Below are 16,404 nucleotides of genomic sequence, written 5' to 3' on the forward strand. Positions count from 1 at the left end.
AATTTGTGATCGCTGCTTATGTCATTTTCAATCTCAAAAATCACGGGATAATCATGAAAAACTTTGTAGCGAAAAATGTAAAAGTGCAATGAGATTACCGACTGCAAAAAATAATATTTTACAATTTAAAAGTTATAAACATCAATTAAGGGTACCGTTTATAATTTATGGTGATTTGGAATTTTTATTGGAAAAAGTGCAGAGTAAAGAACTTGAAAAAAACATGTTCCAAGTAGTGCAGCATATTATTTAAAGTGTAGTTATGATGACTCACTTTCCAAGTTTAATCTTCATAGAGGTAAAAATTCAATTGAATGGTTTATTACAGAGCTTGAACAAATTGCTCATCAAGTCAATAAAATTCTGTTCCTTGATCCACATGAAGATTTTTGCATATTCGACCTTTTTTTAATATTGATTTCATTGCTGCTGATAACTCTTTTCCAGTTTTATTTTCAAGTCCAACAGCCCAGCTGAATTTTGAAAAAATATCAATGGCTGTTAAAATATAATTGAATCTAGAATTGACGTTTGAATGTTCAATCATTTCTACAAGATCAGCTTGCCATGTTTCATCCTTATCACGAATGTCAACTTCACGTCGTAAAAAATTTTTTCTTGCTGGAGCATGTAACTCACGCACAACGTCTCTTTTATAATCAGTCATAGTTCACTGACGGATGTATATAGACTGATTTTTTATATTAATACAATACAATTATAATACAATTATAATAAGTACAAGCAGCAAAACAAGCAATAAAGGGATCAAATAATTCATCAGTTGCAATTAAATCAGCAATAAACGTTGCGAGAGCAGCTATTACAACGAATGGTGGCAAGAAAGCTAAGACAGTACCTAGAGTTTTACCAGTTGCTAAACATATCGGTGGCGCACTACCACTTTTAATCCCGATTTTCTCAGCTATATCAGCATTAGGAAGGTAAGTTGGTGGAGCATCTGGTGTTGTCAAAGCTATCAATGCAGTAAAGACGAGTAAAGAACAATTAAATGAAAATAAGCGACATAATAAAATGATGGAATCGATTGCCATCGGGAAAGGACTTTATTTAACACCACATAAAAGTGGTATGGGACTTTATCTGTCTCCAAAAAACTTCAACTGATGCGACCACAAAAAGCTTTAACTGACACTGATTTATTAAAATTTGCTAAACAATCAAAAATTGCTAATTTCCGTGGAGTTTTTATGCGAAATGATATGCCAAAAGATGGACTATGGAAACAGAATGTGGGATCATTAATTTAGATGATAAAAGTAATCCTCAAACACATTGGGTAGCATATAAAAAAACTCAATAAAAATTCAGCAATATACTTTGATAGTTTTGGTAACTTACAACCACCGAAAGATCCTGTCAGTTTTGTTATGTTGGTAGCATCAATTATAATCATAAACGTTATCAAGATTGGAATATGTATAATTGTGGACATTTAAGTCTCGCATTTCTCACTGGAAAACTATACAAGCAGAGGAAAAAAAAATTTTCAATTAGTTATTTATCGACCTTGAGAATGAACGATACATTTACTTTAACTCCCACCAGTAAATCTTCGGTCTTAGAAACTGATTACTTTCCACTAATACAATTATCAAGTGAAAAAAATTATTCATCAGCACTAATTTCATTTCTATCCTTCAATTCATTACCAAATGATGATCATGAAAATAATATAATTTCATATTTTAACAGTTATGATACAATTGAAATACCAACTGGAAGTAATGAAATAGATGATCTAGCTGCTTACTTAGGAGAATATCAAATCAAAATTGCATATAATAAAAATACTCTACATTCATATATTACGAGTGAAAGAGACATTGATTTTGTAAAACCAAAATCACCAGCACGTTTATTGTGATTTACACCGAGACTATTGAGAGCTAATATAAAACATGAATCAAATGACCCGATTAATATTTTAAAAGTGAATTGACATTGAGAATCGAGTGCAACATTACAACATGAGCTTACGTAAATCAACAAAAAGTTCCTACAATATATAACTTTTTTCCTGCTGTACCACCTGGTTATAAAATAATTGAAGTACCAGCTAATCCAATTTATTTACCAATTATTGTTAAAACCATTGATCATTTGCAATTAAAGATTGTTGATCAAAACGGTAAATTAGTAAATTTCCGGGGTGAAACAATAACCATTACGTTACATGGAAAATCATAGGAATGGGAATTTGCTTCAATTCACGAGCTATAAAACGTGGGTCATCGTATAAAAGCAACACATCATGGACACCTCCAGTCAGTCTGAATCGAGCAGTCAAGAAGTTGACACCTCAGAATATAAATTACCTGCAGAGTCTAGGTCTAAAAGTAAAAAAAATTTTGGAACTTTAATTGGATAAATATAACTTGTCTTAATTGTTTTACACGTCAAAATGAGTGATGAAAATATTTTCGATATAAACGCGCCAGTCCAATTTAACAATGAAATATCCAACTATGAGCTACATGCTCATCAGTCATTTGAATCAACCAGTTTCGATAATAGTGATGGAATAAGAATATCAATACAGAATCGAGACTTGTTTGTTCTACCATCAAAAAGCTATATACGTATGAGTGGAAAATTAACGCAACAACGTGCTGCTGCTGCAGATGCAGAAGATCCACTTGCTAATATTTTATCTTTAACATTAGTAAATAATGCTATGTGTTTTTTGTTTGATGAAATGCGTTATGAATTAAATTGAACTTTAATTGATAAATCAAAGAATGTTGGTATAACATCTACAATGAAAAATTATTTGTCATTAAGTTCAAGAATGAACTATGAAAATGCAGGGTGGATAAATCAAAATGGTATGAAATTAATAAATGATGATGGATATTTTGATATATGCGTTCCATTAAATATGATTTTTGGCTTTGCTGAAATTTATCGAATAATAATTGTCAATGCGAAACATAAACTCATTATGATACAATCACGTTCAAATATTAATGCGATCGTACGAGATAATGAGACAGTTCCTGATATGCCAGAATTTGATTTAAAACTTACGAAAATTGAATGGCTTGTACCGTATATAATGTTATCGAACAAAAATAAAATTGATATAATGAAATATATACAAAAAGATCCTGTCATTTCTATTGGATTTAGAAGTTGGGATTTATATGAATATCCGTTGCTGTCACAAACAACTCATCATATATAGACAGTGAAAACTGCAACTCAACTGGAAAAGCCACGTTATGTTATGTTATTCTTGGTTTTCAATCAAATAGAAAAAATGATTGGCAAAAAGATGTAACACATTTTGATCATTGTAAAATAACAAATGCTAAACTTTATCTTAATTCTCATATTTTTCCATATGGTAATTTAAATCTTGATATTGAAAAAAATCAATTTGATTTATTATACGATATGTATGCTAATTTTGCAGAGTCTTACTATGGCTCAATAATAGATTTAGCGTCAAAACATTAGTGAAGAAAGTTTTATTAAAAAATCTTCATTAATTGTTATTGATTGTAGTAAACAAAATGAGTTTTTAAAGACTGGTGCTGTAGAGGTACGTTTAGAATTTAAACCAAAAGAAAACTTCCCTCAAGGAACGACAGCAAATTGCTTAATTTTACATGATAAAATAATTGAATATAGACCAATAAGTGAAATAGTAGATAAGTTAATATAAATTGATTGTAACTAATGATTTTTAATAAATAAAAAAACAATTGAAAATAATTTGGTTTTACTGTATTTGTTTATTTAATTTATTCACATTTCCTCATCATCATCATCGAAATCGCGTAGATTATATGTACACAGTAAAAAAAAGTTGGTAATTCGTTTGTAATTTGTAGACTTCAGTCGTTTGTCAAATTTTTGTTTGTTAATTTAACAAAAAAAAATTTGTAAAATCTTTTGACAAATTTTATTTGTTAATTTTACAAACAAAAAATTTGTAAAATATTTTTACAAACTCCGTTTGTTAATTTTACAAACTCTGTTTGTTAATTTTACAAACAAAAAATTTGTAAAATGTTTTTACAAACTCCGTTTGCTAATTTTACCAACAAAAAATTTGTAAAATGTTTTTACAAACTCCGTTTGTTGATTTTACAAATTTCGTTTGTTAATTTTACAAATTTTTTTTTGTAAAATTAACTCGTAACATATAAATGAAGATTTAATGTAAAAATAAGAAGAATATCTGAAAAAATGTTGCATACGGTCGGATTGAGTCGGACGATGTGTGTTTTTATAAGCAGCTGATAATAGACAACACGTGAAGTATTTTTTTTCTTCAAAAACAAATAAATAATTATTAAATTATAATTATAATAAATCAATAATTCGTGTTTTCAATGACTTTATCAAGTAAGTTAATTTAAAGTGATTTATAAATCCCTTTAAGATTATTTATAAATGTTATTTTATATTTTTAATTAATTCTTAATCAATAATATAATAACAATATGCTTGTTGACAATATTTTCGAAGCTACTTAGTTGATAATTAATTAATTGTTAAATATCAGGTAATATTGTAAGAATATGAATGGATTAGAAGAATTTCCTGATCGATGTCAATTCTCGAATGAGCAAATGTGTTTTTATTATTGTTCAGTATAAAAATGAAAAAAAATGGGTACAGCTGTCAGAGCATTTTACATATGCTGATATCATCCACAAAGGTTTATTACTTATTTATTTTGTTTAATTCACTTAAGAATTTGTTTGATTCATAAATACTTTTTTCAATTTCAAAGTATATGAAATATTTGCATTACCTAAGAAGCAAGATATTGAGATGACTGATCTAAATGATGTTTTAATTGATAAAGATATATCGTGTAATTTTATACGTTCAAGTGGTCATAGCTTGACATCTGAACTTAGACAGAAAATAGTCAATTTGTTAGATATATGTAAGATTTTTTTGCTTTTTTATTTTATTGAAATGATTAACTAAAAAATTGATTATTTGTTGACATTATCATATTATGTGATGTTTTTCAGCTAAAAATATAGTTGCTAATGTTACACAAACTCATGGATTGAAGCATGCTGATAGTAGTACAAGTGCGATGTTATACCAGTACCATCAGATAAACCAATTGATCTCAATAATGACAAAGAGCCTTTACCAAAAAAAACCAAAATTAAAAAAAAAAATAACTGGTGACGTGGTTTCAGCTAAAGTTAGTTTATAAGAAAAAATTTGAATTGTATTTTTTTATCTTTACTTTACTGAATATTTAGATATTTTTTTATTTTATCAAGCAATTGAAAGAACTTCTTATAATCACACTAATATGGAGATGAAATATTTGAATCATACAATGATTTAGGATATTTAACAAAAAAAAATGTAGAAAAGTTATTGTCAATATTGTAGCAAGTGAACTTTTAAAACATAAAAAAATAACCCAGAGATGTGGTTTTATTTCAAGATAAATTTCATCAACAATGTTTGACTAAAAAATTTTCTGATAATAATTATTAAGTACAAAACGTATACAAAAGTTACATAGATGGTAGTGTATTTAAAAATAATACATTTTTTCAAATAAATAAAATTTCAATTCATCTACAAATTTATTATGACGAGTTTGAGGTTTGCAACCCTTCGAGTCCGAAAGCAGGTATACACAAAATTGGTGCTTTTTATTTTTCCATTTTAAATTTACCTTAACATATGCTTTCAAAATTAGACAATTTTCGTTTACTTGCCCTCGGTTATGATTTTGATATTTAAAGTTTTGGTATAAATCCAGTTTTAAAATAATAGTTAATGATTCAAAAATTTTCGAAACAGATGATTGTCACCGAGATATAAAATATGTACTTAAATATTTGATCAAGATAGGTATTGTCGATCTGTCTAATTTAAATAATAAAATATCAACTTTTGATTATGGCTTACATAAAAGATCTAACCATCCATGTCCAATAGATTTAAATAAAAACGCAAATTTAGTAGGTCAGCGTGGTGCTCAAATGTTTTATTTGATAACTTATTTACCACTTCTTTTAACTGATGAAATAACGAAATTGATTCATGAGGGCACAAAAAAATGGAGAGTTATTTTATTGTTAATAGAAATTATGAAAATTGTATTTGCTCCAACAATAAGCTATGATATGTTAGATAGACTAACAGTTTTAATTAAAGACCATCATAGTCTTATTATTAATGAATTTAATTTATCATTGATAATGAAAGATCATTTGATAACACATCTTCCAATGATTATAAATAAAATGGGATCACCAAGAATTCATTGGACCATGAAATACGAAAGTAAAAATGGATTTTTAAAAAGTTTCGTATACAAGTTGAAAAATTTCAAAGACATAGCACATACACTGGCTAATCGTAATCAAAAATGTATGCTACAATCATGGAATAATAGAAAACTATATTCTGAAGACGAACCACAAATTAAAAACCGAAAATAATAAGTTTAAAGTCAAGTGAATTTTGTGATATTATTAACAAAACGTTAAATATAAATTCATATTCTATAGGTAATAGTGTTGATATTCGAGGTGAACATTTGATAATACAAAAATTTATTTGTACATCAAATACAAAAAGTTTTCCAACTTTCGGAAAAATCCTTTTGATTTTTTCACATAATTTAAAGTTTTATATCATTTGTCAAAGTTGGAAGACAGAAGGTATTTCACCATCATGCTTAGGATATATTGTAGAAAATACTTTTGAATTATGTATACATGAAGTTATCAATCTATACCTCATACAAAAAGTTAGAATATGAACGAGTCCACAGATAAAAGATTAGTTATTGTAACAGATTATTTTTTGTAAATTTTGTAATTGATAAAATAATATTGTATAAATATTCATATGTACAGAGTGAATCATTTCATTGTTTAGTTATATGAAAAATAATAAAATTTACGTATCAAAAAATATTATATAAATGAATATACATTTTTTTTTTTTGCTTAAAAAAAAAAAAAAAATTTAACAAAAAGTATTTGTTAAATTAACAAACAGCTGTTTGTAAATTTCATTTTACAAACAAAAATTTGTAAAATCAACAAACGGCTGTTTGTAAAATTCATTTTACAAACAAAAATTTGTAAAATTAACAAACAGCTGTTTGTAAATTTTATTTTACAAACAAATATTTGTAAAATTAACAAACAATTATTTGTAGACCTAATTTAACAAATAAAATGTTTGTTAAATTAACAAACGTTTTGTTGGTGGACCTAAATTAACAAACTGAATTTGTTAATTTTACCAACTATTTTTTACTGTGTACTATCATCTAATAATACATCTTGATTATTTTCGCCATCGAGAACCATGGTTAGTGTTCCTTTCTTGACAGCATTTTTTAGCTCCTTAAATTTTTGATCATCTTTATTGAAATGTGTAGCAAATCTTTTTGGTAGATATGCATAATTTTCATTCTCGATTTCAACTGTCAGCGCTGGACCATACTCTGACGTCGGAAATCTCGCTACTTTAGTAATTCTCATACTTTTCTCTTCAAATCTGTCAATGATTTGCGTTCGTTAGCTTTCTGAAGTTTCTTTGCTTAATTATAGCTTGTGCCGTTTTCATTTTTTAGGCAAACAATAACTCGTGATGAAATGGTATTAGAGACTTCATATTAGGCTTAAAACATGCGTACTCGAAAAATCTATTGCCTTTCCGAGAAAATTTTGATCTATGAATTACATTTTCATAAAAAATTTTAAAAAATCGATTTTTTTTTTTTTTTAATTGAGTTTTTTTTTTTTAAAAAAAAAGTTACTAAGCACATAATGCTCTTTCTCATGACGGGCGATGGAGTTTCAGAAGACGCGTCATTTGAGCCTAATACGAAGTCTCTATTACAATTTTATCAAAAGTTATTGCTTTCCTAGTATTCGAGTAATTTTTGAAAAACGCTCTAACTTTCGACAAAATCGTCCTAGATACTTTGTATAAGACTCAAAAAGCTTGTGTGGTAAAATCCTACAACTTTTACTCGAAACTTTTTTCAAAAAATATTAGAGTTTTTATAAAATTTTAAAAATTAGAATTTTTGAAATATTTTCGTAATTTTTTTTTCAAAAATAAAAAAAAATTGACCATTGGAATCAGGATAAACCCCTTGAGGGGCGATAGAGATTTGAAAACCACGTTTTTTGAGTCTCATTTGAAGTCATTCCGTTGACCCTAACAAAAGTTATAGCTTGCCTTAACTCTACGTAATTTGAGGGAAAAAAAAAAAAAAAAAAAAAATTGATTTTGAAAAAATTTAAAAAAAATGTACTATTATTGTATTGCTACCTTCAAAAATCATTTTACAGATAAAATTTAACACGGCCCTAGCCGGAGTATTGAAAATTTTTAATTTTTAACGGTAACGCGGGCCACACGCCCCAACAAACGTTACCAGATCTTTTTAAACAATCTTTTTCTAGTACATAATAGGATATTCCAGCTTCATCTTCCCAATCTTTTTGTATTGGATGTTTTTCGCATCGTTTTAATTTTGAAATTGTTGGATTTGAACGTTGTTCTACAGTGTAAGATGACTAAATTTATTTTTTGAGATATTAATAAATTTTGTCTTTTACGTTTGAATTATTTGAAACATTTATACACAATTTTACTTTTTAAAAAAACGAAGTAATCAATATGATGCAAACTATTAAAATACAAGACGACAAAATATATATTATTATTTGTGAGTTTGTAAGGTGGCAAAGCCACATCACCAATACAACTTTTACAAGATAGTTCGGACGCACCGTTTAGCTTGGTGGCCGGACTCGAAGAGACGAGAGAGAACTCTCAAGCGACAAGAAAAGAGAGATTTCCCTCTGACATACATATATATATACACACAAGTAACACCTCATTGACGATGTCACATGACAGGTCAATGTGGTGAGAGACATCAAATATGCGCAGGATAATTCTATCTCGCTACAACAGATGATTTTTTCCAAATTTCATCAATTTGATGTGATGTAAATTTTATGATAGCCATCACTGGAAGTGCAGCAATATCTTTTTGTGTCAATTCAGTTATATTTTCAACTGCACAAAAATGTAAAATGGATTTTTTCATGTTGGCTCTTGTTGAAAATTTTTTAATATACCAATATTGTATCTTTGTGCATTTTCATATGCACATTTGTAAGAACTGCATAAGGGATGTGAATTTATATGTCGTATTGCTGGATGTTCCGTCTCTAATATTTTTATATCTGGACAACCCAGGTCTTCCAAATTAAAAATTGTCATCGAATTAAAACGTAAAATAAATGTTAACCATTTTTTTCTATCTTCACCGTTGACAAATAAATAATTAAACTTTCCAACTAATTCTTCGATGATTATTGTTGATACGTTATTATATTGATCATGACCAGTCCCAAGATATCCCATGATAATTTTTTTTACAATTATTTACAGTTTTTTTATATTCTTCTGTTAGATGTGATTTTTCACAAGGTGGTTTGAATATCTTTATAGTTGGTGAAGATCTTGAATTTATAGGTTGGATAACCAACTCTTTTACAACAAATAAACCTTGAGGTTCTTGAAATCCTTGAAAATCAATGAATGCTGACATTTTGTTTCAATATATGTCAACTCAACTCAACTCAACTGTATAGTGACCAGTTCTGAACTGATGATATTCCTTTCATACCTCTGGATATCCACTCCCCTCTTTTTCCATCCCTTTCACTTCCTATTTACCCCTACCATTTTTACCCCCTCCACAACTTATTTCATAAACATCAAATAGATGATGAAATAATGGAATTATTCAGTTCGAACCATCATCAAGACAAATTTTTTTTTTTAATTCCATCAACATTGTTTTTATATAAAATAGAATAAAAATATATTCCTTCGGGCCGGATTCGGACCAGCAAACTCTGGATATCTCTCATATTTTAATCAAACCAATTACAGTCCATTGCTTCTACCAACTCAGCTATCGAAGGCAATTTAGTTTTTCATTATATAATTTTAGAAGGAATATTCTTTTACCGATAAGATATATCATAATCTCTTGTTTGTTCCAGAGGATAGCGTACCAAACTCTCATGCCAAAGGTCCGAGTTCAAATCTCGGTCGTGAAAAATATTTTTTTTTTCCATTAATAATAATAATAATAATAATAATAATAATAATAATAATAATAACACAAGATGGCGTCTTTCGAAAAACCAAAGATGTCGAAAAAAAATCCAATATGGCGTCTTACGAAAAAACCAATATGGCAACTTACGGAAAAAACCAATATGGCCTCGACCTCCCATGGCGACATTGCTCTATATAATTCAAGGACCTCCCGCGGCGATTTGACTTAATTAATTAATTAACTGACCCAATTAATTCAAGGACCCCTGCGGTGATCAAAAGGTTAATTTATTAGCGGACCTCCTATAGTGATATCCGCGGATTCTGCGAAATCAACCACGGATCTCTGCGGAGGGTCGCGGGTTTCGGGGGGCACAGCGGGGGTGAGCTAGAACTCTCCTATATATACTACTTCTGTTCATTTTTTAAGCAATCAATAAATTTGCCAATATCAGCATGATATCGTCCAATACGATTATTAAAACCATGGTGCCACCCCTCCATACCATTGTTGGAACGTGGAATATTATTTACCACTGTCGAATAGTAATACCAACATTCTTATTGGTATCGTGGTGGACGACGTCCATTTTTAGATACAGAGCCTATCCAAGTCGACTTAAAATAATCAAAAAATTTTGTGAGCCATCTAGACTCGCGGGTTTATCATGTGTAAACATCTTCGGCGTGTTTCTACGAAAAATTCCTACAAATGCGCAAAGTAGTTAAAAATGGAGTTGAAATATGAAAAAAAACGGCTATTTATCGGTTATATGTCGTATAGTGATTGAAATACGATTAATTCTCAAATTCAATAATGGTAATCAATAGAGATCGTCAGGAAGAAGAATATGTCTTTAAAAAAATTTCAATATCTCGAATAAGTAGTGTACCTAATAGAGTTCTATGACAGAGGGTGGTCGAAAAAAGGTAGATCGGCGAGAGGACAGGGGACTGCAACTCGGTCGGTAAAACAGAGATGGTAAAGAAATTTGTCATTTGAATTCCCAGTTGTCGGTAATGCAGAGATGGTAAAGAAATTTATCATTCTTACCCTGGGTCGGTAATACAGATTTGACCGGGAAAATTATATTTTGTCATTTTAAAGTGCAATTTCTCATGTCCTATGTCTTATGTTCCCAATCCGTATGAACCCATGTCTTATGCCCTGTCTCATTAAATAACAAAAAAAAACATTCCTTCGAGCCGGGTTTCAACCAACGACCAATGGATAACTTTTTAAATTGTTTATAACAATATGCAATTACAGTCCAGTGCTCTACCAACTGAGCTATCGAAGGTTATTTGTAGGACTTCTCACGTTTCATGTCCCATACATAAATATTTTTAAAATACAATTTTGCGAAAAAAAAATTGCTGACTCTCCATACGTGTTATTTTTTTTTCAAATCGACCATTGTATATATAAATACAACTTTGCAAAAAAATTAGCTGACTCTTGATACGTGGAATTTTCGAATATAAACTAATAAAATGCTGTCGTAGTATTTAATTGTTTATGATAAAAAATAAATATTAATTAATATGCACGTGAGAATTTGCTGACTGTAAATACGTGTCATTTGAATAGGTACTCCTTCTACTATTCTATTGTATTTATCCCTATATAAATATTTCTGAAATTTTATCATTCGAATATCAAGACTGTAAGGAAAGGTAAGAAAGCAATTTAATAATATACATATATACATTGATAATTAGTATTATATTTTATACATATTTATTTGCTTGAAATTAAAATGTTTGTAGAAAAACAGCATTCAATAGAAATGGAACAACAATTAAATAATGTTGCTAAAATGGAAAGCAAATTGGATGTCAAAAAAATGTCTGAGTTGGAGGTTAATAGAGAGTACAAAGTAACAGCTCTACAGAAGATTCATAATGAATACAATGGAGTTATGGCTACATTAAATGATGAATTTAATGTCTTTCTACCCAGCAGAATCGCCAAGTTTATGAAAAATAATGATTATTTTACAAAAATCGAGAAAGCAGCGATCGATGGATGCTTGGATCTTCTTTTTTTGGGAGGAAAATACAACAAATGTGAGTTCATTTTCTCATAAAACGAAAAAAATTAGAAAAAGTTTGTGAGCTCTTCTTCAAATGTAATTATTATTATCTAGACAAAAAAAATGATTATAATATAAAACTGATAAACACCAAGACTAAGCGACTTTCAAAAAATTGTAAATTATTGAAAGATTTGACAAAAGATGTTTACTATGCTGTAACAAAAATTCAAAGTTACTGTGGAAAAAAGTCTGGTGCAAGACTATCAGTCGAAATAAATAATAAATATACTGTTTTCTTACCGAAAAATAATGCTGAATATTATTTTTATAATAAAAAAAAGTTCCTTGAATTAGAGGATGGTATTAAAAGAAGAGTTTTAACATTACAATGTATTGGAGAAAATAATCAAGTTGTATTATTAGAAAATTGGCCTAAGCCTATACACACAATATTCAATAAATAAATTACATTTGAAAAAATTTATTTTGTTATAATTTTTTATTAAAAAATTCTTATACCTATATACATTGTAAATATAATTATTCATAATTCTGATTCATTTTCCCATGTATCATGTTCAGAATCGAAACCTAACCATCTTACAAGTACTTTATTTTTACGTTTTTTTAAAATTTTTTCAACAAGATATATATCTGGATAGCGTACTGGACTCAGTTCTTCTTGATAAAAACATCCTTCAACATTGTTATCTTGATAGTCAGCAAGCTTGTAAGTTATCGGTATTGTATTCAATACTTTTGTGATTGTAAAAACTTCAGTTGTCCAATTGGGAGTGTAGCCTTTTTCGAAAATTTTTTTATATTTACTTATTCGCACTTTATCACCAATTTTAAATTTTTTTTTCAACTTTGATGTGACACAAAACATTGGATTTTGATTATGATATATTTCCCTCAATATATCCTTTTCATTGTTTTTAGTTACATTTTTTGGTTTCATTTTTATAGTTCTGTGCTTTGTATTATTATAATTTCTAATCAATTCAGGAAGTATAGTCAACCATTTATAACTGCCTTGGAATGTAAATCTTTCCCACATTTGATTTTTCAGGGTTCTATTAAACCTTTCGACTATACTTGCTTTTAAAGTACTATATGTTGAGTACATATTTATATTATATTTTTTCATGAGATTCTTAAATTCACTGTTGTAAAATTCTTTGCCTTGATCGACATGTGAATGTTTTTTTGGATATCGACCTTTCAGGAAAACAGATTTCATCGCTGCAGTAACATCTTTTGCACTTTTTGTCTTGAGTGGTACAGCAATTGCATATTTGGAAAAATTATCAATTATTGCAAGTACAAACTTGTAATTTTCATTTACGGAAGCATATGCACTCATGTCGACAAGATCACATTGCCATGTTTCATCGAGAGCTCTAATGTCGACATGTCTACGTTGATAATATCTGCGAGCAGGCTTGTGTAGCTCATGTGCCACAACGCTTCTCAAATAGTTATTGTCTTCTTTTTTATTATTTTTTTTTGTTTTATTCATTTTTATTTTTGATTTTCTAAACGTACTCCCAAATTTTCTGTCAAATAGTGAGATATACTTGCAACTTCTGTGCTCAGCTCATCTACGTGATTTTTCAACACTTTTTTGCAATGTGTCCACTTTGATTGTCAGTTTACTAATGACTTCAGTGATATATTTTTGACTATCTTGCATTATTCTAAGTAGATTATTAGTTTTATTTTTAATTAGAATCAGTGCTACTTTTTTTGAGACAGCATCATTCATGTCTTGATCATCGGCAATGTGACATAATTTTTTTTCTGCAATGTCATAATTTCCGTCTTCTGTAAATTTGAAACCTTCTCCAGGTGGTCCTCTTATTGTATCGCCATCACTTTTTCCTCCGATAGAATATTTTCGTTTATTTGATAATTGACGTCCGAATATATCAACACTAGACATTATTCCACTCCAATGTCCTTTTAATGACTGTACATTAAAGACTGAATGAACATATATATTAACAAATAATACCAGCTTCTCTTAATTCTTCAATAATTGAAAGAATTTCATTAGCGTGACTATTATTGCCAGCTTTTTCTGAAGCTACAAGTAATTGAAGACGATTGACAAGCTCATTGGGATCATCCCAATATATATAATTTGTATTATTTATTTTCTTATTTTTTTGTAGTGTTTTGTATTTTGGTAATACAAGTGCTGAACCTTTTTTGCTCTCTAATTTTTGTTTTCTTCAAGACTTCACAAACAGTGATACATAATTTTTATATTTTTGTGTCCTGTTTGTCAGAAATGCACCATCAGGTTTGAAATTTTTACGATGTGCATTTGTTAATTTTATAATTTCAATAAAAATTTCTCGATCAACTTTCCGAATAATAGATGCATTAGGTGATTGTTGAAATAATAACTCCAAGAGACCTTGAGTAGCCGGATAAATTTTATCTTTCACATAAATATGATGATTTTTTATTTCAATCATTGAATTACCAAACAATAATTTATTGTTTTTTAATTTTTGAATGGTGTACATTGTATTTTGAGCCTTGTCATGAGAATTTATTGATTTTTGCCTTTCAAGGTGCTTCTTCATCATCCAAATTTTTTTTTTTTTCTCCGTTATATCTTCGTCTGTGTCATCATCATCAGCATCACTAACATTATTCTTATGAAAAGTTAACGGATCAATATCAATTTTTTCGTCATTATTTTATATATATATATATCATATATCGTATAATATTACTCTAAATTATCTGATATTTTTTTAGATAGTAGATGTACCAGTGGTGGTAGCAGAGGGAGAAACTGTATTTTCAGCAGAATCGTTTGTAATGTTAATATAACAATCAAAACCTCTCCTGTATCGGCCATTATTAATGTCACTATCTTTGTCAATCACAAGGAATCCATATTTATCTTTATTCCAACATGTCGAGCATATATTGCGGAATTTTACAAATTCCATGTCAGTATTTACATGATCATTGTATATATGCTTTAAATTTCTTTCATCTTGACGAAAAAGTACAAAAAAATTGGCATTATCTCTCACCAAATGTTTGGGTATGTGAGCATAGGTCTGAGATAAATAAAAACTATCAACTGCTTGATGTCTACCCATGCAGAAAAATGCTCGAACATTATCTTGTTTTTCTGTAGATATATCATCGAAAATCATCAGTGAATTTGGTCTAGCCTCTTCAGGTTGAATAACTTTCTCATGTTCATTGAATGGAAAATAACCAATTTCTTCAACATTATTAATAATTTTTTCGAGAAATTTGTACTTTGGCTGATTCAGCGATTTGGAATACACATAAACATTCTCAAATCTTAATCCATTTGGGTGAATTATTATTGCAAAAAGAGCGTTTGTTTTGCCAGAATTTGAAGGTCCACAAAATACACCTCTCACACTATTCGGTAATAAACTTCCATGTCTTTTTTCAGATGGTTTTTTTGGAGCAGTTTTTTGCACAATTTGATCAAAATTGATGACTGGCAACTTTAATGGTTGTTCTTGAAATTCCATGTTTTATTTTTACAACTGAACAAGCTGCTAGCTTAATCTGTACTAACGTGAAAACATATAAATACTCGGGATTTTATTGAATGCAGTTAGTTCTTCAAAGACAATGATTGAGCATCAACGTGCAAAAAAAAAAATAAAAAAAAAAAGGAAGGGGTCTGTTGAACAGTATCATCAATAGCCTGCCATTTGAATTACACGTTCCACAGTATAATTATTGTGGTCCGGGTACAAAGCTCGATAAAAGATTAGCTCGTGGTGATCGCGGTGTTAATCCGTTGGATGAACATTGTCGTGAGCATGATATAAGCTACTCAAAAAATCCTGACAATCTCGAAGAACGACATAAAGCTGATAAAATACTTGCCGATAAAGCTTGGCAACGTGTATTTGCCAAAGATTCGTCACTTGGTGAAAGAGCCGTAGCTTGGGGTGTGACAACTGCAATGAATTTGAAAACGAAACTTGGTATGGGTTTAAATAGAAGCAAAAAGAATAAAAAAATTCATCATAAAATCAAGAAAATACAAACAACTGAAAAGAATGATAAAAAAGTTAAAATCATCCCAAAACAAAAATATAAAAAGTATTTAACAAGTCTCAACAGGATTATAGATATATCAAAACAATCTATAAAGCCTGGAATCACTGATCCAATAAAGACGGTTCTGGAAAGTGCACGTGTTGCTGTCAAAAAAGTT

At 29.1% G+C, this 16,404-nt stretch overlaps 3 protein-coding genes across 3 annotated transcripts; 1 reads left to right on the forward strand and 2 right to left on the reverse strand.

Annotated features, from left to right (window-relative positions):
• The first annotated feature begins 11,773 nt into the window (after positions 1–11,773).
• LOC122859853 lies at positions 11,774–12,631 on the forward strand. The gene is made up of 3 exons (XM_044163532.1): positions 11,774–11,805; positions 11,899–12,198; positions 12,279–12,631. The coding sequence occupies exons 2-3, from the start codon at positions 11,919–11,921 to the stop codon at positions 12,629–12,631; spliced, it is 633 nt and encodes a 210-aa protein (XP_044019467.1). The 5' UTR covers positions 11,774–11,805; positions 11,899–11,918.
• An 80-nt stretch (positions 12,632–12,711) lies between these two features.
• Positions 12,712–13,533, reverse strand: LOC122859854. The gene is made up of 2 exons (XM_044163534.1): positions 13,266–13,533; positions 12,712–12,968 (listed from the first exon to the last, which is right to left on the reverse strand). The coding sequence occupies exons 1-2, from the start codon at positions 13,531–13,533 to the stop codon at positions 12,712–12,714; spliced, it is 525 nt and encodes a 174-aa protein (XP_044019469.1).
• Positions 13,534–14,170: 637 nt separating this feature from the next.
• On the reverse strand, positions 14,171–14,845 carry LOC122859855. Its single transcript, XM_044163535.1, has 2 exons — positions 14,429–14,845; positions 14,171–14,386 (listed from the first exon to the last, which is right to left on the reverse strand). The coding sequence occupies exons 1-2, from the start codon at positions 14,765–14,767 to the stop codon at positions 14,171–14,173; spliced, it is 555 nt and encodes a 184-aa protein (XP_044019470.1). The 5' UTR covers positions 14,768–14,845.
• Positions 14,846–16,404: the final 1,559 nt, after the last annotated feature.

The sequence above is a fragment of the Aphidius gifuensis genome, linkage group LG6, assembly GCF_014905175.1.
Source record: "Aphidius gifuensis isolate YNYX2018 linkage group LG6, ASM1490517v1, whole genome shotgun sequence".
Classification (NCBI taxonomy): domain Eukaryota; kingdom Metazoa; phylum Arthropoda; class Insecta; order Hymenoptera; family Braconidae; genus Aphidius; species Aphidius gifuensis.